At 46.4% G+C, this 24,051-nt stretch overlaps 1 protein-coding gene across 1 annotated transcript in view; it reads left to right on the top strand.

Moving 5' to 3' along the window:
* Alk (Anaplastic lymphoma kinase) overlaps positions 1–24,051 on the top strand; it is a 209,341-nt gene that overhangs the window by 49,240 nt on the left and 136,050 nt on the right. Inside the window, exon 2 of the mRNA XM_077682125.1 lies at positions 15,852–16,071. Within this exon, the coding sequence (XP_077538251.1) occupies positions 15,852–16,071 (220 nt within the window). The remainder of the gene's footprint in view (positions 1–15,851; positions 16,072–24,051) is intronic.

The following is a 24,051-nucleotide window of genomic DNA, read 5'->3' as shown; positions in this document are numbered from 1 at the left end:
CGACGCACCCTCGGGAACGGATTAGGCGGGAGAAGAGGCCGCTCGGGCACCGCGTCACCTGGGTGTGAGTCTGGGTTTCCCACTCGCCAGATCAAAGCGTCTATCGCGATAAAAAATTCAACCTGATCGGATTACCGCCGACACAACCGGTTGACTAAGCTGTTTGTAGACTTTTTTTTTTAGCTCACTGACACCGCTTTCTTTGTAATGTCTTTTATATTGGAGTTTTTTTTTTCCTCGGTCTACTGGTGTGCTTGACAGTAGAGAGGCTCGAGGTTTGGAATTTTTCAGACCTTCCTAATAAAATATTTCCACCTCTTACGGGACGTTCAACTGTCCGCTTCTCGGCAACTGCTTGCTTCCGCTCATTTGTTTTAGTGCTGGCCCGGCTTAAACCGCTGACAAAAGAGGCACTAATTGAAAATTTCGTAAGCGTCCTTCTGTAGTCTACAACGTAGGAGATGGCGCTCCCGCAAACAAAACGCTGGAGAGAATTTAGATTCCTACGCATATGTTTCGTAATCAAGCGAACTAAGCACCACGCTCGGGACAAACACCTTACATCATCGCTCCTCTCGGTCCCGTCCCAATCATTTGAAGGGGCCCTGAAGCCAAAACACAACCTTGTTCAGTTTAAAAGAAATAGCCCTCGGTAGCTTACTCAGCTTCATTCAAGCTACGGCCGATGTTTAAAAATTGTGGTTGATCCCTCTTTCATAGGAATAGCAAAACACGAAAGTGAAAGGAACCTTCACAGGAGCAGTTGAAAGTTGAAGGATCCTCTTTCGTGTGCGAAGGGTACGCGAGCCTGGCCCCGCCAGACGCAATAAACACAGAATTAACCGGTTTATTCTGGGACAACAAAACTGAAAACTACATGCACAGAAACAACTACTCCAAACACATAACCGCCAGGCGAATAACGCGACCGCGGAGGGGGCCTCAATTCACACGCGTCCCCCGTGCACGAAGGCGTTGGCATCGAGGCGCCAACTGTCGGCGCTCATTAGCGTCATGATGCGCTACTTCACTTTGCCTCTCCTAGATGACAGCACCATCAGAATGAGGCATACGGATAGATATAAGGCGCGTGCGTAACGCTGTTGACGTCCGTTCATAACGGAGTTGGCAGAGCTTCTCGTACCTCCCGTTGCAGCGAGAGGCGAGAGAGCTCTTGAGCTCGAATTCCAGCGGCCGCCTCAATGGTACTTTTTTCTGGCGACGTCCTTTCCATGACGCATATGACGTCAGTGAGATCTGGGTGTACCCCGGCAAGAAACACCTTCTGTGTAAAAAACGCCAGAAATATTTAAAAAAGCTCAAATTTCGCGCCGCAGGGACGTAATATGGGCTGGAGCGACGCAGTAGAGGTCATCACTAAAACGCAGTTGTCACCAGGTGTTAACCGCACGTTAGCATTTAGGTCGTACAGTTAAACGGAACTAGAAACCACAATACAATCGCCCAGTTTTGTTTATTGGCGGTGACTTCCATCAGCGCGAACAAGATATTGTGACGTCATAGAGATGCCACCAGAAAGTGACTGGGGAGTCTACACTTATTCATGTGATTTATTGAATATCTCCTGTATTTGTTACAATTTCGCAGTGCAATTGTTACAATTGCTGTCGGATTAAAGCTGGATGTTTAAGTAAACAAACGTGTATTTCGTCATCACAGCCCCTTTACGCCTAAGGCCGGGTTCAGACTGTTGTCACAGCTGCCGTAGTATCTTGAAATAATGACATCATTTGTCGTCTCAGCCAACAAAACTGCTTGAAACGCCGTTTTTTTTTTTTTTACGTCCATAGCGCGCGATATGGCTGTTGCGTCGGTAGTCTCAACGTAGCCCAACTCGAACAGAACACCGCCGGCGTAAAGGTTATGCGCATATATTGTATTGTGTTACCCCGAGAAGTTGCTGTTCTGAAATTATCGACAATATTTCGCAGGAAGTACCCATAGGTTTTTGGCTTGGTGCAAGACAACTTGTGAAAGGACAGCGTCCTCGGAGTGCCTTCGCGTTGCGATAATGTACAGGCCTCCTTATCATTTAAGGCCTGAAAAGATCCCAGTATCTGCTGGACTGCGTGCCACATGCGGAATTTGATCGTCCGGTCGGCTACGCCAAACATAGCGGCGCAAAGCCCGGCGATACTTATCATGTCCTCCGTCTATTGGGCGGCGCGGTAGCGGCTGTACTATTCTGACGGGCATCTTTCATATACACGCTTACCCGCGGACAGAGCAGCCACGCTTTTTTACTGAATTTCGTTCACTCTAATCCCCCTTAATCTTCCGTAATTCCATCTTACTAGTGACCAGTATCAATCACTAATCACTCATTATTCTACCTTTTAACACGAAATTGTTTTATGCCGGGGTAAACAACCTCATCGACGTCATATCCGTCACGGAAATGACATCACCAGAAAAAGTTCCATTGCGGCGGTGACGTTAGGTTTCGAGCCCACGATCACTCTGGCCGCAACGGGAGGAGTGAAACGCTGTACCGACTGAGCCATGAAGTCATGCCCGTCTAGCTAACGAACGCCCCTAATGTCCTTACCTTTAACTTGTCCATTCGGATGGTGCTGCCATATAGGAGAGGAGAAGCGAAGTAGTGCGAAGTAGTGAGCGCCGAAATTTGGCGCCTCGAAAGAGCAGCCTGTAGCAGCGGAAAGTTTTGTGTTTGCCCATCCGCGGCCTATGTGGAACGCTGCCGCCGCGTTCCAACTTGCAAGCTGAGCTCGTCGCAACGCAAGCGTCTGGCATACACGCCACGGAGCAGGACCAAAGTGGTCGCACCTTTCCCTAAGCAACCCGCCAGCAGGACGTCGCTTGCCAAGCAGACCCACAAGAATTCTGCCTATCCTCAAATTGTGCTCATTTCGCTGTAGCCTGCTGTGACTTCACCAAACGATTCGTTGACAATCCCTTCGGTTTCGTTCGCGCGGTTTGCGAGTGCCTGGGGTTTCATTCGGATTTACGCAATGCTCTGGCGCGTGTAATCCTGTGTCTAATGTTGATGCGCAAAACGGTGCCATACCGACGAAATACAAATAGCGATGTGCAAGTTCATATCGATACACAATACATATTCATATGCTCCTGTGAAGGCACATCTCACATTCGTGTTTTACCGATTCCTATGAAAGAAGGATCAACCTTATTTCTTTCCATCTTAGCCCTGTCAATATCGCTTTGTTATCTATCACTATAAAACCCTTTATTCCTTTATTGATTCCGTGTTCCCGGTAAAAAAAAAAAAAAAAAGAATTGGGGGAACGAAATCCGTTTCAGCCAAGCTAATCTACCATTGATAAAGTAGCTTTGGTAATCATTGATCATCTCTTATACAAGGCTGCCTTGCTTTTGTTCGTTTCTCGTCTTCCTTGCGTCACGTGATATTTTTTTAAACGAAAGCTTGCTTAGGGCGACCGATGTCGTCCATTCAAAAAACTAATGCATTTCTTTGTAGACAGGTTAGTCGACCGAAATGCTCTGATAAGATGCCTAAACACACGGCGCGTGCTTGAAGCCAGGCTTCCATTGTGATAAAATGCGTGCTTTAGTATCGCAAAAAGAAACAGTTCTACATAAAACAATACACGCATCGATCACGAAGAAGAAGTGTATCTTTATCTCATAAACCACGCATCGGTATGTATTTAGATCGCGCTTAGATGCGTTTACTTAGTGCGCGAAAAGTGGCCACATGGGTTTTTTCTTCGTTTGCGATTTGGGCCCTTGAATTGTTTGACGATCGATTGGATGCACTTTTAGCTTTCTCTCTTCTCTTAATTTTCTTGAGGAAAGCATGGTAATTTTTCCATTTGTATTACTATTATTACTGAATAAAGATAGTCATTTTCCTGCGGCCGTGACAGCATTCCTTCTGCCGTACTGAACGCATTCGGAAAACTTCTTGCTCCGCTCTTGACGTGCATAGTTCCGATCTCCTTCAAAAGCGGCAAGTTTCCCGCTCGTTGGAAGTCAGCGCGGGTTGTTCCTGCTACGAAAAAGGTGCGCTGCCTACGTCAACTGCGCGTGATTTGACACGCGCGTTATACACTGCCGTTTCAAAAAGCGCTGTGTCGCTTGTTCCGAGAAATGTGTCGAAACGAACGGCTGCGCACCTAGCAATGAACCAGCCATCGAACAGAAAGAAATCAAAGGAGATATTACGGTCGTATACGCGTGCCAGCCAGACGGCTTACCGGGAAATGCAAGCGCGTGCACTCTCGCGCTCAATCAGCATTTTCCAATAGCTTAGATATTTTTGTTCATGCGTTAACGTGGCGGCTGTACTGCACCCCCACCCCCTCCTCGAACTCCCCTACTATGTCACAGATGGTATAACTCTCTAAGCTGGTGATTTCGTGTACCTCGTTCTGCTTGATTGTAATTCGAGGTAAGGTTCGCTGTTCTGATTGCTTTCCGAACGACGTAGGCATGGGGAAATCTAAGATGTGGCTCTTCAATAGAGCGTAGCGTCTGCATTGAAGTGTCCGTACTCGCGTTGGCGCGAAGTTTCACACGCGTTCCCTCTCGCAACTTCTGTCTGCGACATTGGTGAATGGGTCGAAGTGTGCAGTCTACTTGATCCTTTCGGTATATTTAAATAACTCCGAACTAGATCTAACTTGCGTAAGAACCCCATCGCAGACGCAACGTACTTACTGTCTGGGGTGCGTGCTTGCGCAAATAATTACTGCGATGTTCCAGGCAAGGAGGCTTTACCGGCTGAGAAGCGACGCTCTTTAATATTTGTAAGTTATTTACCAATTTCTCGGCTGTGTGTTCGTTCTTACTTGCTCCTGCGCATTTACGCTTACACAATGGCATTTACTCCAGTGAGCTCCTTAAATGTAGACTACTAGGCTGAGAACGGCATATGTAAGAGCAACCTACTCCTAATTAATAGGAGAAACTGGGGGAATTAAATATTGGTATACCTTACGGGGTGCGTTCATACCCGTTAAAATTACATTTGACGCCTTTTTTTTTTTTTTTTTTTGCCCATACCCAGCTTTCTCGCTCAAAATTACAACCTCTCAGGAACCTAGAAAAACCACTTTAGGAAAATGATATTTAGCATATAGCTAGAAGTCAACGTGAAGATTAAAACGCTAAAAGAACATTTAAGGTTTCTGAATATTTTTTTTTTGTGTAATTCGCTGTCAAATCTAACTCCCCATGCATTTCTATGGGATAGTTCCCATGGCTCAGGAACCCAGTCGCGCAACGTGCGCGACTTGAAACTGTGCACAAAGCAAGTGTTCACCCCAAATATTAGCTGTGCAAAATAACTTTTCATTTCGCTAAAAAATTGCAGAGTAATCACTGTTGAAAGGACTGCCAGTAATCACGGTTGAAAGGAGCTGCACATGGAGCAGTATATAAGCTTAAACTTCAGCCTTTTAGAAGTACATTTCTGCGATAAAAAAAAAAAAAAACATCTGCATTGTTGAATAAAGGCTAACACAGTGGGTTTATGGTTTTTTTTTTCTGATGTGTAAAGGCCGTTCTACATGGTGCGAATTTCCCGTGCGGATTCGCAGCTGCGGTGCACGGCTCGTACGACACCACACAGACAACTTGAGCAAGTCTCGAAGCATAATCACGCACAAACTTAGTCGAACCAAAAGTAAGCGAAGTTGGAGGAGCCGCCAGCTTCGCTGTTTGCTTAATTTTCGCGCCACTAGTCCGAAGCTGCCCCAACTTTTTCTCTATTTATCGCTTGCTCCTGGCATCTTCCGCCATGAACGGAAGGCGTTTTTTTATAGCGGAGCTGTTATATGCTACCTCTCCTGTTGCTACCCCGGAGGACGAGGAAAATCCCTCCGCCCTCCTCACTTCGGTACACCTCCTTACCGCCACATGTTCGCCTCCGACGCATCGTACCTTGATAAAAGAAGGCGTATATTGTCCCTGGAAAGATGTCTTCCAACCAATACACTTGCGTTTAGAAGTTGAGCCGACTTTAAAAAAAATTAACGTACACATGGCCTTGAAAGCTGTCTTTCCCACATTACATGTTACACAGTGAAGTCCACTCGCAGTCCCGCCGAACGCGCGTACCCGGCGCTACGGCGCGGTTTGAGCGGGAGTGTGTGGACAACTAATGGCTCACAAGCAGCTCCTCTGGTCATACACCTTTACAGAGTGAAATGGCCCTGATTTCTTTCTTTTTTTTTTTTACTCTCATGTTGTGAAGCGCGACGTGGCCCAAGCTCTACTGGGAGTACCCCCCGCAGTGGAGCACAGAATGCCGCTATTCATATACGCACAGTCGCAAAATTCCGCGTTTAGTGCTGCAACATCGAGTCAGACGAGCGCGCGTGCATGTGGTTTAATCGTTCGGGAACATGCTTTCGATGTCCCGCGACACTAGAAGGATCGGCGAAGAACCATTAAAGGGACAGACAATCGCGTTTTGTCGACTACATTTTATCTATCCCAAATAAAAGGGCATCACTTAAAATACCTTAACCCGAAGCGCTTTTGCTGATAGCGACCTCGAACGTTTGGAATCAGAATTTCAGATCTACCACCCGTACGTGGCGTGCCAGAAGGAATGCTGGCAACCATGGCAGTGAGATGTGCGGCAACACACTTTCAACTGCTCGTGATATTAAAAGAGGTATCTAAAAACTTGTCCCCGGTGTAAAAACAATGATAAGGAACCTTTCCTATTACTTCATGCGGTTTTTGAATCACTGATTGATTGTGGGGTTTAACGCACCGACGCAACGCAGGCGATGAGACGCGCCGTAGTGGAGGGCTCCGTATTAATTTTGACCACCTGGGGACACTAAACGTGCGCCGAAATGTCGTACACACGGGCGTTCTTGCTTTTCGCCTCCACCAGAAAAGCGGCCGCTGCGGCCGGGAATCGAACCCGCGACCTCGTGCTCAGCAGCACAACGCCTTAGACACCGAGCCACCGCGGCGGGTGGTTTTTGAACAACGCGTTGAAATCGACGGGAATTGTTTGTACACGTAGGGTAGTGTCCCGTTTAGACACTATATTGCGCCGCCTTTCAGACTTAAGAAATCCTAGAGCAAAATGAAAATTATTTCCGCTGGTTTATTTAGAAAGTCCTTGCGATGACCCCAGTATATAAAACGCTGGCTTTCACATAAGCTAGACGACATGCAATCCACGAAAATCGGTTGTATGTCCCTTTAACGTTCCAGCGTCCCCGCTGAGACGCCTGCAGGGCAGAGTGCTGACCTTGGAACGTGACGGCAAGGTCACGAGAAACAGTGCCACTCTACGAAGGTATTGATGAGCGTAGTTCTTTTCCGCGATATACAAGCTACACGCACTGTATTATCCCAAACTTCCACCTCTCCGCCGCTTTTCCGGCCCCGGCGCCTCAGCCATATCCGCTCACTTGGCATCAAACGGGCGTGTCGGTGCACTGTTGGAAAAGGCTGAAGCCGCTCCATGGTCTCTGCGCGAGAAATGTCACGAGTGAAAAGATTCGGCGCTTCGCTTTGGCTCACAAAACAACCCGCTGGCGCCTACTTCGCGTTACGCCCACGTTGATTAGCTGGCGCTCGTAACCAAGGTGGGGGCGTGACATTTCGCCTCAGTATACATCCTGCGCAGTAGCTTAGCGGTGCTCACTTTCACTGCGAGAGCACCAGAAGCGTTGTTTTTAGAAAGGCCGCGATTTCGATGCCTCCTGAGAGAAAGAATGCGACGTGCGAAGAAAACCTGGACCCGATTAAGTAAATAGAGTACGTTTATGCCTCTCTTCGGGGTTCCTTTAATGCAAGTTCGAGAAGGGAAGCTTCAATTTTAATGCGAGTCTTTTCGATTTTATGTTATTCCCGGGATATGAAGCGAACTTTGGTTGATGCCCTCATGGTAATTTGGTCCACAGCGTGAGGCGAAATTTGCATTGGGCTACAGAGAGAGAGAGAGAGATAGATAGATAATAGATAGATAGAGAGAGAGAGAGAGAGAGAGAGAGAGAGAGAGATAGATAGATAATAGATAGATAGATAGAGAGAGAGAGAGAGAGAGAGAGAGAGAGAGAGAGAGAGAGAGAGAGAGAGAGAGAGAGAGAGAGAGAGATAGATAGATAATAGATAGATAGATAGATAGATAGATAGAGAGAGAGAGAGAGAGAGAGAGAGAGAGAGAGAGAGAGAGAGAGAGAGAGAGAGAGAGAGAGAGAGAGAGAGAGAGAGAGAGAGAGAGAGAGAGAGAGATGACTTTATTTGATGCCCGACATGGGTTCTGAAGGCTAGACGACTTGGACGGTCTCCCTCCATTGCGCTACAGTTGTTTTTTTTTTTTGTAAGAAAAACTCACACTTTCACTTTTATCTCAAAGTGCTCACAAAAATTCCTCAAACAAGTTTACGGGACTGGAACAAGCATTTCGGAGCTGCGATTGGAGCAATTGCGTAAATTGCTTCAGAACAAAAAAGAAAAGTGTTGGGAAATATGAAAAGACATGTAAACAAAATATAGTAAGCTTTCTAAACATTGGCGTTTTTTTTTTTTTCGCTGGCATGAGAAGAACCAAATTTTAGGGAGAACATAAGCTTTCTACTAGAACGTGAGAATCCGTGAGCATTACTTTTCGTTCAGTGGTGAAATCATTTAAAGTGGGTGGCCGTGTTGTCGTCGCTGCCAATGGAAATGAGAGAATCGGCCGTGAATCTTTAGAGGCTGCTGTCATCATAACTGCCAAAAATCCCGCTGTGTGGGGTATGGGATAACTGTGAGTTGGTATAGCGACATCACAGGCAATAGGAAGGGGTGAATTTGCCGCAAGCTTTTCGCAACTGCGGTCGTCATTATTGGCCAATTCCCTCGAGTGGGGTATGTTGGGGCCGCCGCCATTGGGGATTGTTTTTTTTTTTATTGCGATAGTATGCCCGTTGGCATAAATCCTACGTAACAGGTATAGATTAACCCCCATTTCGCGAAGAAACGCAAGGAGGGAGCGATGATTTTGAATCGGCCTTAAGCTTCTGATGGCTGCTGTTGTCCTCACTGGCCAATCCATCCGAGTGGGTGTGTTTCTAGGGCTACAGTCAGCTTTCAAATTTGGGGATAATAACGCAGGGCCTAGCGACATTCCCGCAACGGCGGGCCAGGTATCTTCAGACCTACTGTACGTCAATCTCCGGGTACCCGCTGACGACGAAATACCACAAAACTTAACGTTACGGCTAACATCGGGCCACCGCATACCCCAGTTCGGCGCTACATGAGGCGTCGCCGCCAACGGGGACGCATTAAAACGGGGCCATAACGACAAAGTACAACGCTGACTCATTTCAGAGAACTCTTCTTTGGTAACTGACTCAGCTTCATAACAGTCACGAAAGGCGTTTTCAATAAAAAAAGAAAAAGAACTCTAGAAATAATGAAACATTTTCGAATTTCCCGCTACAGAGACAGCAGCGACGCAATAGAGGCCAGCACACAAAGCGTATTTATAAGCGTGTAAACTGCAGCTTAGCATTCAAGTAATGCATTCCAATAGAAATGGAGGGCTTTCTATAACCGCCCAGTGAAGTTTCTCAGCGGTGGCTTTGGGCGGCGGCCACCAATCACACAAGCAGGATTCTGTGACGTCATAGACACATCGCCACAAAGTGGCTGGAAGTAGCCACTTCGTCGTATTCTTTGCTCGACATCTCGATTACGTGCTTGGGGTTTGGGATAAAATTGGTGTAATTGTTATGGGGACAAAGTAGCGTACAAAAATTAAACGAGGCTCTATTTTGTCTTCAGGGGCCCTTTAAAAGCCACTTCGTCGTATTCTTTGCTCGACATCTCGATTACGTGCTTGGGGTTTGGGATAAAATTGGTGTAATTGTTATGGGGACAAAGTAGCGTACAAAAATTAAACGAGGCTCTATTTTGTCTTCAGGGGCCCTTTAAAAGCCACTTCGTCGTATTCTTTGCTCGACATCTCGATTACGTGCTTGGGGTTTGGGATAAAATCGGTGTAATTGTTATGGGGACAAAGTAGCGTACAAAAATTAAACGAGGCTCTATTTTGTCTTCAGGGGCCCTTTAAAAGCCACTTCGTCGTATTCTTTGCTCGACATCTCGATTACGTGCTTGGGGTTTGGGATAAAATTGGTGTAATTGTTATGGGGACAAAGTAGCGTACAAAAATTAAACGAGGCTCTATTTTGTCTTCAGGGGCCCTTTAAAAGCCACTTCGTCGTATTCTTTGCTCGACATCTCGATTACGTGCTTGGGGTTTGGGATAAAATTGGTGTAATTGTTATGGGGACAAAGTAGCGTACAAAAATTAAACGAGGCTCTATTTTGTCTTCAGGGGCCCTTTAAAAGCCACTTCGTCGTATTCTTTGCTCGACATCTCGATTACGTGCTTGGGGTTTGGGATAAAATTGGTGTAATTGTTATGGGGACAAAGTAGCGTACAAAAATTAAACGAGGCTCTATTTTGTCTTCAGGGGCCCTTTAAAAGCCACTTCGTCGTATTCTTTGCTCGACATCTCGATTACGTGCTTGGGGTTTGGGATAAAATTGGTGTAATTGTTATGGGGACAAAGTAGCGTACAAAAATTAAACGAGGCTCTCATTTGTCTTCAGGGGCCCTTTAAAAGCCACTTCGTCGTATTCTTTGCTCGACATCTCGATTACGTGCTTGGGGTTTGGGATAAAATTGGTGTAATTGTTATGGGGACAAAGTAGCGTACAAAAATTAAACGAGGCTCTCATTTGTCTTCAGGGGCCCTTTAAAAGCCACTTCGTCGTATTCTTTGCTCGACATCTCGATTACGTGCTTGGGGTTTGGGATAAAATTGGTGTAATTGTTATGGGGACAAAGTAGCGTACAAAAATTAAACGAGGCTCTCATTTGTCTTCAGGGGCCCTTTAAAAGCCACTTCGTCGTATTCTTTGCTCGACATCTCGATTACGTGCTTGGGGTTTGGGATAAAATTGGTGTAATTGTTATGGGGACAAAGTAGCGTACAAAAATTAAACGAGGCTCTATTTTGTCTTCAGGGGCCCTTTAAAAGCCACTTCGTCGTATTCTTTGCTCGACATCTCGATTACGTGCTTGGGGTTTGGGATAAAATTGGTGTAATTGTTATGGGGACAAAGTAGCGTACAAAAATTAAACGAGGCTCTCATTTGTCTTCAGGGGCCCTTTAAAAGCCACTTCGTCGTATTCTTTGCTCGACATCTCGATTACGTGCTTGGGGTTTGGGATAAAATTGGTGTAATTGTTATGGGGACAAAGTAGCGTACAAAAATTAAACGAGGCTCTATTTTGTCTTCAGGGGCCCTTTAAAAGCCACTTCGTCGTATTCTTTGCTCGACATCTCGATTACGTGCTTGGGGTTTGGGATAAAATTGGTGTAATTGTTATGGGGACAAAGTAGCGTACAAAAATTAAACGAGGCTCTCATTTGTCTTCAGGGGCCCTTTAAAAGCCACTTCGTCGTATTCTTTGCTCGACATCTCGATTACGTGCTTGGGGTTTGGGATAAAATTGGTGTAATTGTTATGGGGACAAAGTAGCGTACAAAAATTAAACGAGGCTCTATTTTGTCTTCAGGGGCCCTTTAAAAGCCACTTCGTCGTATTCTTTGCTCGACATCTCGATTACGTGCTTGGGGTTTGGGATAAAATTGGTGTAATTGTTATGGGGACAAAGTAGCGTACAAAAATTAAACGAGGCTCTATTTTGTCTTCAGAGGCCCTTTAAAAACAGCCGTCGTTGTACCCTGCGTCGTCTGCAGCAAAGCATCAGCCGCTGAGCAACAGCGGCGGGTGATAACTTTGAAGGGTCCTATGAGGTGTCCAAACAGCGTAATGTGCGCTGTATCACATCTTCTAGTTTTATTCTAGACAGCGTTAAAGGCATTGCCTCTGGGACACGACTAAGGGCTAACCAGTTGCTTGATGGAGGCCCGTACCCTTAGCCAGACGATTGCGGCAAAACAATGCGGGTTCTAGGAAAAAAAAGTACAATGAAAGTACAAGGGAAAAATCCCTGGCCATCTCCACAAACGTGAAACCTAGGGAGGGGCGAAGCGTGCGGTGTGTGAGTGTATTCTTGGCGCCTTGGCGTTTTTGCCAACGGAGATGAAAGCGTTCGGGGGTAGAGGTATACACCTTTGCTTAAAAAGTCTCTTGTCTTTGAAGCACAAAGATCTCTAGCACGAGGCGTAAACGAGTCTCCCGGTAATCCGTGACTACATGGGACAACGATTACGACGACGACGACAGGAGGCACCAACAGCCCCAGCCCTTAAGGGTCTTCGGCCCTAAAAAAGCGTACGCATTGGTACACGTTTATGCGGCTTGCCTCCCTAGTTCCCCTTCCCGGGGTGTAGGTGAACCTACAACCAGGACTGTCCTCGAGTCGTCACTTATTATCCTGGGCACAAGAAACACGCCCATTTACCTACTACATAAAGTTCTTTACTGAAAAGTGAACATCGCAAACACAAACAAAAAATGTTCTGAGCAGCCGCCACTCAAAACACATTCGCTTAGATAGCAAATCCCTTCGGTTAAGGTGAGCAGCAATAATCTGTTCCTTTTAAGCCCTGGACTTGGGAATAAGAAGATGTCGAACGTAAATAACACAAAAATATAATCTGCACTTTGCCGACATCAAAGTGAAACATTATTACGAGAAAAAAAAGTGTGTAACTTTTAATATTCAACCGACATAACGAACAACCTTAGCTAAAACGCCCGAGTGATTGCGGGATTACCACTGCACGCGTGGGATACGTGAAGCGATTACATGCTGGAAAACCTAATCTCCCCGTCAAACATACTAAGCATGTTTGTCCGAGCCAGTCGCTGATGCGACGTTCTCCTCCACTCGCACGGAACCTGCAGTGGGACAAGTTAATCTCATAAACCAGAGGAGGGGCCGTGAAGTCTGGGAAACGATTTTGCTTGCTTTGCGCCGCTTGGAGTACTGCCGCTGCGTCGTACGTAAACTATATAAGCTCCGCGTGCCGGGCAGCTTTTATAATTGAGGAGGACAAAGCGAAAGCGGCCCCGCAGACCGTCGCCTTTAAATTCTGTATGAAGTACTTCGCACACGCATGAAAGGACCGAAATTTCTCGCTCCCCGCTTCGTCGTCCCTGCATACGCCGCAAAAACAATGCGCCGAGGCTTTTCGTTATTTGCGCATTCGCGCATGCGCAAACACGCACAAAAATGTGGGGGCGTACTCGTTGCACCTGTGTGAGGAAAAGGACAGAGTTTCTAAGCTCAAAATTAGCTCGCAAATCACACGCGTGAGGGGTGTTTTTATTTTCTCTCAGCTGCCTTTCAGCGAGTACTGCTTGTGCAGTTGTTGGCTTCTTTAACCTTGTTTATACGCCGCTTTCGTTGGTAGCCAGTCAAGCGCGGATTTGTCCTTCCACTCCGCTGTGCTCGATAGATTTTCTTTTTTTTTTTCTGACTCAGTCGTTAAAGTTTTCCTGCGGTACAGCCGATAAACGCTTTCGCTCTTTCCCTCGCGGCTGGACGCCCGGAGAAAGCATATTTATCGCTAGCAGGACGCCGCCCTGCGTGATTTCCCGGTCGCAGCAGATACGCTTTAAAACTTCTGCTTCGGGCTCTTCGTTATCTTTTAAAGGGGCCCTCCAACACTTTTTCAACATGGTTTCAGAGCGTAGTAAACAAACATACTTCCACTAGGAAATCACAAAGTACGTCAGCTAGAAATTTTTGCTCTATGCCCAGCAGATAACCTGAAAACTCGCTCCAAAAATGTTTCTCTGTTTGTCCCGGTCTTGACGTCCTTCGACGGCTCGAATTACGTCACTAAGGCCATGTAGCGGCTGTTGGCCCGTTTTTCTTCAGATGCAGCAATGAACGCATTCGATAGCCACTTCAAAAAGAAAGGCTTGAAAACAAGCAGGGACGGAAGGCGTATTTGCGGCGACGAGCAAATCACGCACTGCCGCTCCGTGCTGGCGATAAGTTCAGGTTTCGCAGTGCTTACAGGCGGAAAGGAAAGAGTGAAAGCATTTATCGGAACTGTTGCAGACTCCCTTTAAAGAGACCCTGCAACACTTTCCAATCCAATCCAATCAATCCTTTATTCGAAGAAACGAAACGCTTCCATAAACGCTTTCACCCTTTCCTTCGCGTCTGGAAGCACTGCGAAAGCTATAGTTATCGCCAGCACGGAGTGGCACTGCGTGATTTGCCCGTCGTAGCAGATACGTCCTCCGTTCCTGCTTGTTTTCAAGCATTTCTTTTTAATGTGGCTCTCGAATGCGTTCATCGCTGCATCTGACGAAAACCGGCCAACAGCGCTACATGGCCATAGTGACGCAATTCGAGCCGTTGAAGGACGTCAAGACCGGAAAAGAGAGAAAAATCTTTGGAGCGAGTTTTCAAGTTATCTGGTGAGCATAGAGCAGTAATTTCTGGCAAAGGTACTTTGCGACCCCCTAATCTAAGTACTGGGCGTGCTACGTTCTGCAAGCACTTAAAATTTAAGAAAAAGTTGAAAACAGTGTTGCACGGTCCCTTTAAATAACTATTGCGATCGTTTATTGTTGTAACTGAAAGCTGGCCAATAGCCGCGGCACACTCTGCATGGCGTCATACAAGCGCGAAAACAATGCTTAGATCGAGAAAGAGTGGAAAATTTTAACACTTGTAAACCTAGTTAGCGCGAGCGACAGGTCTGTTTGGCTTAGTTTTGCAGGCTATGCACAAAGTGTCATATCAAAAGCAGCCAACCTTGGCTTTGCTTGAGGGTAAACTGTGGGCTCAAGCAGCGCAGGACAGAAGTGGTTGAAGGTCAATGGGAGAGGCCTTCGCCCCGCAGTGGACCGGAGTAGGCCGATGATGATGTTTATTTACGATGATGTTGATGACGATGAGGTTTCGCAATCTGCCGTCTAATGCATGACTGGCCGCGGCGGCCGCTTTTCTGATGAAGGTGAAAAATTTCGGCACACGTTAAAGATCCCCAAGTGGTCGAAATTAATCTGGAGCCCTCCACTACGGCTCGCGTCATCGCCCGCGTTGCGTCGGCGCGTTAAACCTTACAATCAATCAATCAACCAATCAATCAATCTAATGCATTATTCGATTCAGCCTGTCGCTTTCGCTGAATAGCATGCACAGACGACCACCAGGTGGCGCGCCATCCATCTTGAGACTGAGAAACCAAGCTCAGGCGAAGCAACCATTAGACCCTCTCCTAGCCCCGTGGTACCGAAGAGACGGGGCTCCGAGATAGCGCAGCTCTGGCTCCTCTCCACAGCCGATCAGGTGGCGTGACGTCACACGTTTCACACTTGCACTCTGGCGGCTCAAGGTCATTGCGACACAACCAATGATCTTGCTAGAGATGGCGGAGTAGAGCTTTCCCTTCAATATATTTTGAGCAAATTTTTGAGTTATCTGGTGGGTGCAGAGCACCAATATTGGGCTGGGATACTTTGCCGCTACCTCGTCTAAATATTGCGCTCGTCGGATGCAGTCTTGTTGAGGTCGCTGAGTACAACGTATACGTTACGAAAGCATTTCACATACGTAATAACGGTTGCAGAGTCTTTTTAGCTACATTGTCAGATTTCCCTTTATTATGTATTACCTGAAACTGCCGGGATCGACTATACGTCTGGATCTCCGCACATGCTCTTGAGGAGGCTGGCATGTCGGCGAAGGATTTGGCATGCCTCTCCACACACGTGTCGCCGGCTGAAGACACATCCGAAATCCTTCGCCGACGTGCCAAATCCGCTGCTCACGCAATAACAAATCAGTGACTGCACTTTTTCGTGCCGTGAGTATCGTACCCGCTTTCTTGACCATTTGCCACTTCCGCTTTTCTGTGCAGGTCACTTCCTGTACTACGCCGTGCGTGGAGACGGCGTTCGACCGTCGTCGGCGCCGGGCAACGTGTCGTCTCCGTGGTTCACGCAGGCGGCTCGCCAGCGGTGCACACTCGTGTTCGACATGCACGCTTCCTCCATGGCCGACGGGGCGGTCGCGGTGCTCCTCACCAATCCCAACCACACATGGGAGGTGCGAAAGGTGCCCGGGAACTCGCTCAGCCAGTGAGTATGCGCGCGGCTACACAACGAGCTTTGTATACAGCGACGCGTCCATGCTCGACGAGCCCTTCTTGATTTTAAAGAGAAGCTTTACATAGTTACACGAAATGGAAATCCGTCGGTCCCGTGCACGCAGAAAATTCTTCCGACGCGACTCCGTGCGTACGCGCGGTAAAACCACATTGGAAAGGAGGTGTAAATCAGAGGAGAAACATTGTCTGGGTTTATAGATGACGTAGCTACACTCTCACATCCACCGTCAATGATGCTACATGGGGAGATGCGTCTAAGAACCGACATCCCTCATGTCTTCGTAGCGTGGCGAACGTGCGGCTTTGTTCAAAATAAGGAGTTCGGAAGTCTTCTCAGCACCTAGATTTGGCTGAACGGTGGCGAGCACTCTGGTTCAACAAGTACCCCCGCCTGTCGCGGACTGCAGATTTAGCCTCTTTCTCCGGCATGTGAAATAAACTGGTGTGAGTTTCTAACTGTGCACACCAAGGTATACGCAATACATTGTACCTGTGTTCTGTATTGCGGTGCACCTGTGTTTTGTAGCGCCAGCTACACTACACCAACTCGGCCAGTCTTCGCGGGGTGACCAGTTTTGCCCTTGAGCTCCACGCATGCATGCCATTGGCGCCGAAAGCGCCACATTGGGCGCTGCGGGCTGCGGTGTCACCGATCTTCAAGTCCGCGCCACTCGCTCACCTCACTTGCTCGTTACGCTGGGTTCGCCGTTATTCGCTTGCATTCATGCTTGTCTCCGCTCTGTCGAAGACGCCGAGGGCTCCGTACCGCTTCCGAGCACGAGCGAAGCCGTCGCTGCCGTGGCCCTGCTACGGCGATACTGCAGTGTCATTGAGGGCAGCGGTCTTGTGCTTGTCGACTGCTTAGATACCGTGGAGCAAGCAGTCACCAGCAACGCGCTGCGCTCCAAGAAGCTGCCTACACTCACGCAGTTCTCCCGCCCCAATAAATGATTGTTTTCTTTCCAAGAAAGTGTCGTATCAATAGTGAACTGCAGGATGGTAAGAGCTCATGACTCCGTCGGCAAGATTGCTCGCATGTAAGTTTTTTTTCTGCACTTTCTATATCGAATTTTTCCTATATCGAACTATTTCACAATCCTCCCGCTGCTCGATATAAGCGGGCTGCTTATTACTTACAGGATAACACCGCCCAGAAAGAGGGGATACTTCCTTGAGCGTTGCAACTGAGTTTGCGAACTTTGTTTTACGGTACAAACGAATTTCATGGAACGTTGACAGCAACCTAGAATAGTATAATACTTGCGGAACTAGTTTCGGGGACAGCGCACGTTCGCAGTTTTTTTAGGGCTGCTTTTTATCGCACTTGTTAATGTTATTGAAGGTTGGTATGACCATTTTTGGAAACTCACGCACAGAAAAAGAGCACTGGATTGATTGCAGTTGCGTTTCCAAAGTTCAAGTGGCATTTATTTTTTTTCAGTGCTCCGTCTGTATGTCATACTAAATTAGTTGGCATGTTCACTGGCAGGATAAATGTTTCATCAGTTTGGAAAAAAAAAAGATGTGGTCTTTTCAAACGGAGGTTTCAGTCTTAACAACAACGCATTATTTTGCTACATGCGTTTAAACATGCATCTTAGAATCGTTCTGTAATTTAGCATCATCGTGCATTGAGCGTATTAAGGATAATAAAATTACCCGCATCCGACGTAGCAACAACGCCAGGCAGCCTTGCATTCAGCTGAGTGCGCGGAGGATGAAGACGAATACAACTTCGCTTTATTAGGAAGGTTTGATCACGCCTCGCTTTAATTTCGCCGAATAGAAATTTTGCTGGCGATCGTTTTGGTGTCAGCTTCCGTCAAAATGTATCGCCACTCGGAAAGCAGCAGGCACTCCGGCGATAAATGTCTGCAGTTTCTCCGCGTCGTTTACGAACATCGAATAAACCCTCTTCGTAACAGAGTCTTCAGCCGTACTTCGTTTTATTCGGGGATGATCTTCTCAGAGTGCACTAGAGTGGTTGCTATGACACAATTACAATAAAGTAGATTTAGAATCAAGCGATTTCCTTATAGCGGGAGTTTACTGTATGTATCTGGACTATTTTGCTTAAAACCACATAAACTGGCCTACAACGCCATCGTTGTCATAGTCTGTCTAGTTAGGGGCAGCGAACTACCTACATTCCCTCGTTGTTTTCGCTCGCCCTCACTGCGCATGCCATTTTTGTGGAGATATGAATGAATGAATGAATGCTCACTTTTTCCCCGCCATTTGGGAGCAGTAAACACATGAACTGTTGAAGTCCTAGTGCAAATGAGTTGTGCAGAGATAAAATGAATTTGTTTTTCTGTTCATATTTTGAGAGTGGTCAACTGATGAAGAACTCTTTCATTGCGTATCGAATCTAGTGAAAATTAGGCCGTAATGTAAAACTATTAATTTTCACGAAGATATCGCTTGGGTGCACCAGCACGATTGTGGTCGCCTAGACGCAGCGGAATTACAATACAGCAATAAAGAAAAAGAAAAATAGACACGAATTGTTGGCAACACGGGCATTCGAAGCGATATTCCTGCCAGAACCGGCTTTCGGGGCAAGGCAATCTTTTTTTTTTTTTTGTCTCATGTTAACTCTGAATACATAAGGCTCCCACATGTTCCGTAAATTCGCGATACAGTTCTAGGCGGAACAGCTTCAACAAAACATTTTAGGCTGAAAGAGCAACCGGAGATACAAAAGAAGCGAGAAGGGGCGGAATGCCGAAGTGTGAAAGGAAACAAGAGGAAAGTCATTGCTCGGGAGAACGCCAAAAGGGCGCATACAGAGTATAGAGTGCAGGACTTGAAAGCATGCAATAAAAGGCTGCGTAAGCAAAAAAAAAAATTCACGCATCTCCACGAATTGAATCATGACGAGTGGGCGAAGCACTGGGGACCGTTCTTACCGTAAATCACCCGTGGCATTGCCAACTAGAGCATGTAAATGAGTGACAACGCGTGTGTGCAGTATATACAATTCCAATCCAATCCAATGCTCCTCACGCATGCGCAGCACTGTGTACACGGACGCCAAGCTCCGGACAAAGCGAAGGCGCTTCACTCCTAAAACATACATAGCAGGTTAATGAACTTGCTACGAAAGCCGCCGTTGCCCCACAATTGCGCCAAAGAGAACAGTCTTCTGCGGATAATTTTCAGTTACACCAGCCTTTTTACCCCCTCGCTCTATATGCATTCCCCTGTATTTCCGTCGTTCTCCCGTGGCGCCCCGACGAGTACCAGAAGCGTTCCACTCAAACTTTCAATCTGGTGTGATGACGTCCAAATTGCCGCCGAAGAAAAATCGACTTCTCGTTGGTTTCTAACTTCTAGGATCAGTGCGCATTATCTTATAGCTGCAGCCAAAGCAAACAACGCGGTCGCGGCTGTTTGCGCGACAGCCATTAAATTATACGACGAATTTTATTGCTGGAAACGCGCGGTCGCCGTTGGGAAAGGCACGTGGCGTCTGTGCGGCATGTTTTACTAGATGAGGTTAAGTGGAACTCTTGTGTTTTTTTTTTCGTCTATTCAATATTATTCTTCTTGCTTTTTGCTTCTTATCTTTTTTGTTTGTTCTTTATGGAATATTTTATGCATCTACTTACTTGTTTGTTTCATCATCACCATCGACAGCCCATTCATGTTTGCTGAGGGATGAAGAGATTTTTAACCACTCGGGTTGTGGGCTTTCTATTTATTTATTTATTTGTTTATTTATTTATTTATTTATTTATTTATTTATTTGTTTATTTGTTTGTTTGTTTGTTTGTTTGTTTATTTATTTATTTATTTATTTATTTATTTATTTATTTATTTATTTATTTATTTATTTCATCTGTATTTCAGGGGAACAAGACATGGGCAAGAAAAAGGATTGCACTTTTCCAAGTGAGATACGCGCAATAGCCTTAAACTACATATAATACCCGAGTACGCATATACACAGAGAACTACAAAATAAACGAAGGGACGATTACGCGAGAAATTTTGTTATTCGAGTACTATACTCGGTTACAACTCAAGAACGGCACCACCTCATGTAGTGTATCGCTCCGCCAAAGCGCCGGACCCGTGGCGTCAGTGCGCGCGCGTTTTGAAAGGGGTTTGCTATGAATGCGTGATATCGTCTGCCTTGTGTCACGCAGTTTGTTTGTCGTCACTGGAGTCGTTTATAAGCATATGAAGTCCAAAAAATCACGGGAACGGCTCACGCCATGTTCAAAATATTCCCAGTAACGCCCTACTTGCGCCGCGCGGAGAAACCGACTTCTCCGCGCGGCGGCACAGCGGCAACTTCCGGTGCCGTTCTTAAGTTGTCACCGAGTATAGTAGCGTGCATGCGTTGTCAGTTTTTCGACCGTTGCGCATGAACGAGAGGAGGAGAGGGAGAAAAGACGATCACTGCGCTTGTCCACAGCGGTAGACAGTGACCAAGTTAACTTGAATGTGCGAGGTTCAAGACAGGTTGATGAGTAAGGACTTCAGTTCAGCTATGTTTCCCGTCAAATAAATGCTTTTTTTTCAGTGACGGAGATTGAATAAATTGTGGTCTACCCCTTCTAGGCTTACGTATAAGCAAAGCGTCACTGAGGTGCACGACTGAGCATGCTTCATAGCGCGCAGCACTTAAGCGCCTGTTCCTTTGGTTTCGCGTAGCCGTCGTCCCTCGTAATCGAGCGAACGAAAGGGAAACCGATGCGAAAAGAGATAGAACGAGCAGGAACGCAGCGGGAGAGAATGGGGAAAGTGTAAGGGGCAGGGCAGTATGCCGAGACGGCGTGAGACATTCTCTCCGGCGGCGACGCGCTACGAGATGACCGAAAGAACGAAGAGGTCACCGACTGATTAATTAATTAATTGATTCATTGTGGGGTTTAACGCGCTCACGCTTCACAGGCGATCAGGCGCGCCGTAGTGGAGGGCTCTGGATTAATTTTGACCACATGGGTATCTTTAACGTGCACCAAAAAAAGGGGTCAACGAAGTTAGAGCCAGAAGAAAGCGGATGATGAAAAGATGGGAAAAGGCGCGAGGCATGGACGCCGCGGCGACGCGCTACGAGACAGCGCAGGAGTATATACCGCGCGCTTTCGTGCGTTCGCTGATGAGGCGATCACTTCGTGAGACGCAGCGGGTATGCGCCGTCACCCAGAAAACTCCAGTTCGCCCTGCGCACAAAGTTCTCCTTAGGGAGTATCGTAATCGTCAGCCAATTTTGTTGAAGCGAACGCTTTATTAGTGGGGTCCATGGCGTCCTGTCAAAGAACTAATGCATTACCCCATAGACCAGTTTGCCGAACGAAAAGCTCTGATAACATCTGTGGACGCACACGGCGCGTGCGTGAAACCGGGCTGCCATTGGGCCAGAATTGTTACTTAAAAATCACGAGAAAGGGACGGTTATAGATAAGACAACACACGCAACCATCATGAAGAATGAGTTAATAGTGTATCTTTATCTCATAAATTACGTATCAGCACACATTTAGATCCCTCGTAGATGCGTTTACTTAGTGCGCGAAAAATGTTCGCTTGGGTTGGTTCTTGGTTTGATATTGGGTTCTTTGAAAGTTTGACGATCGATTCGACGCACTTTTAGCCAAGGACGCACTTTTGGCGCATTTTTTATGTTAGAAAGTTACCGCGCTTCTATCAACTTTTATTGGGAAGAGGTGGTAAATTTTTATCCACCGTTTGTGGAGGTTAAAATATATATATAAATCAAAATTGGCAAAGACATCTAATGAAGATTCAGTTCTCGTGGTCTTTCTTTTCTTCCGTTCTCGCCCACAAGCACGCCACTTAGTTCCATTTGCAATCAGGCTTAAGTGCTTGCCCATTTTTTTTTACCTTGTGATTACGACGAAACGCACCCACGCGGCCCCAGTACGCATTGCCTCCTAATTTATACCTTCAAGTACCGATTTCTTGTGCTTTATCTCCACAACAGGATCGGTTATGTTTGAAACTACGACGCACCCCCGCATGAAGTATATTTAAGTCAAGCTAGTAGGGATATCGACGTTCTACGGGAAATACTATAAAGGTTTCTGTTGGATGGCGGATGGAGAGTGAAAACACGCTGCATTGGTTTAGAAGGCATGCCGGGATGCTAAAAAGCAGGATTCCTTTCCAATTATTCTAGATGACCCCAGCCTTGGATTCCCCGGGTCAATAAACTTTTTTTTTCTTTTTGCGGCTGTGGAATCTTCTACTTGTTTAAGCCTTTTCATGAAACGCAAAACGGCTTGACTTTTCGGGTGGTGTAATGAATGAAGAGGCCATTCGCTAATTAACGAGAACAGTTTTCCCTTTCTCACCTGCTGCTTTTATGAAATTAATTAATTAATGTACCTGTCACAAGGATAACAGAGTCCACTTTGCTTTTTCGACATGGAGAAGAAATTACGATATTAACTTGATAAATTGAAAATTTACGTTGAACGTCAGGGACGAGTATCCTGTTTCGAAATTCGAGCAAGTATTTTAATGCGAAAGCATTTGTTGACTATACGCTGGCAAATGGCGCTCCCGGATCACTTCCGCAAAAGGAATCTCCAAAAAGATATACCCGAAATCCACATGTGTAATGACACAGCGTATAGCACTCGCGCATATCAGAAATAAAACACATGGAACAGGGCGTGAATCAGAAACTCAGTAGGCCCTTTTAAAGCGAACGCTTTCTTAGAGTGCATTTCGAATGCATTTCCGCATAGACCGGTTGGTCGACCGAAAAGCAATGGTAAGGTCTATGGACACATGGCGCGTGCGGGAAACTGGCCTTCCATTGTGTCAAAACGGTTTCTTGAAAATCGCTAAAATGGAACGGTTCTAGGTGAGACAATACACGCATCGATCATGAAGAGGGAGTATCCTGTGTATGTGTGTGCCTGTGTCCGCCTGGTGGATTTTATTTCGTTTTTATTTTTCGTATTTGTATTATTCATTGTAGCATTTAACCCTTAGTACACGTTCACCAGCCATCCGAAGTAGCAAGCCCAGTATTATGCAGGGCTAACTTCTTCGGTCTTATTAGAAAACTCTCTCTCTCTCTCTCTCTCTCTCTCTCTCTCTCTCTCTCTCTCTCTCTCTCTCTCTCTCTCTCTCTCTCTCTCTCTCTCTCTCTCTATCTCTCTCTCTCTCTCTCTCTCTCTCTCTCTCGCTCTCTCTCTATCTATCTATCTATCTATCTATCTATCTATCTATCTATCTATCTATCTGTCTATCTATCTCTCTCTCTCTCTCTCTCTGAACCGTGTATCGGTATACATTTAGATCGTTCGTTTACTTAATGCGCGAAAAATTGTCGATAGGGTTTGTCCTTCGTTTGGGAAATATTTGGGTCTTCGAAGGTTTGACAATCGATTTTACGCTCTTTCAGGGAAGGTTGCACTCACTCTTAACGAAGGTCTTGACGCACGTTTGACGCACTTTTGATGTGAGAAAGCTTTCGCGCTTCTCTCAGCTTTCTTTAGGAAGGGATGGCAAAGCTTTAGCTTCTACGAAAGCAACGTCCATCAGAAACAACACTAAGAAAATCGCATGCACCGGAAACTCAGTGGGACTTTAGCTTCTGTCGAAACAGTCTCGCAAGCAGCGCGGATAGTGATTCGGCAACAAGTAGTTGCTGTGTGTACGATGTCGAGGGAGTAGGCTTAGCGTCCACACTGGCAGAAGACCCTTTTACAAACCTAGCCCAACGCAACGCTTCTGCCTTCTCATCTATACCTATTACTAAAAACAGGCTTAGGAATCCTCTGTGACCCTTTTAAAGCGTGGGCACCATGATGAACTTCGCAAGAGTGAAAGAGAAGGCTCTGCTAGGGCAGCTAACGGAAAATGGTAAAAGGAGTAGTGTGGGAAGTCCATAAAAACGTTGAATATAAGGGCTCATTGTGGACGGTGGTGTTTGCACGGCCCGTCGCAAGGCGACGCAGTG

This window comes from Haemaphysalis longicornis, unplaced genomic scaffold, assembly GCF_048455015.1.
Source record: "Haemaphysalis longicornis isolate Haplotype H1 unplaced genomic scaffold, Haemaphysalis longicornis Haplotype H1 scaffold_8, whole genome shotgun sequence".
NCBI classification, from domain to species: domain Eukaryota; kingdom Metazoa; phylum Arthropoda; class Arachnida; order Ixodida; family Ixodidae; genus Haemaphysalis; species Haemaphysalis longicornis.
The sequence above is the reverse complement of the archived record's forward strand: the minus strand, read 5'-3'. Positions and strand labels throughout refer to the sequence as shown.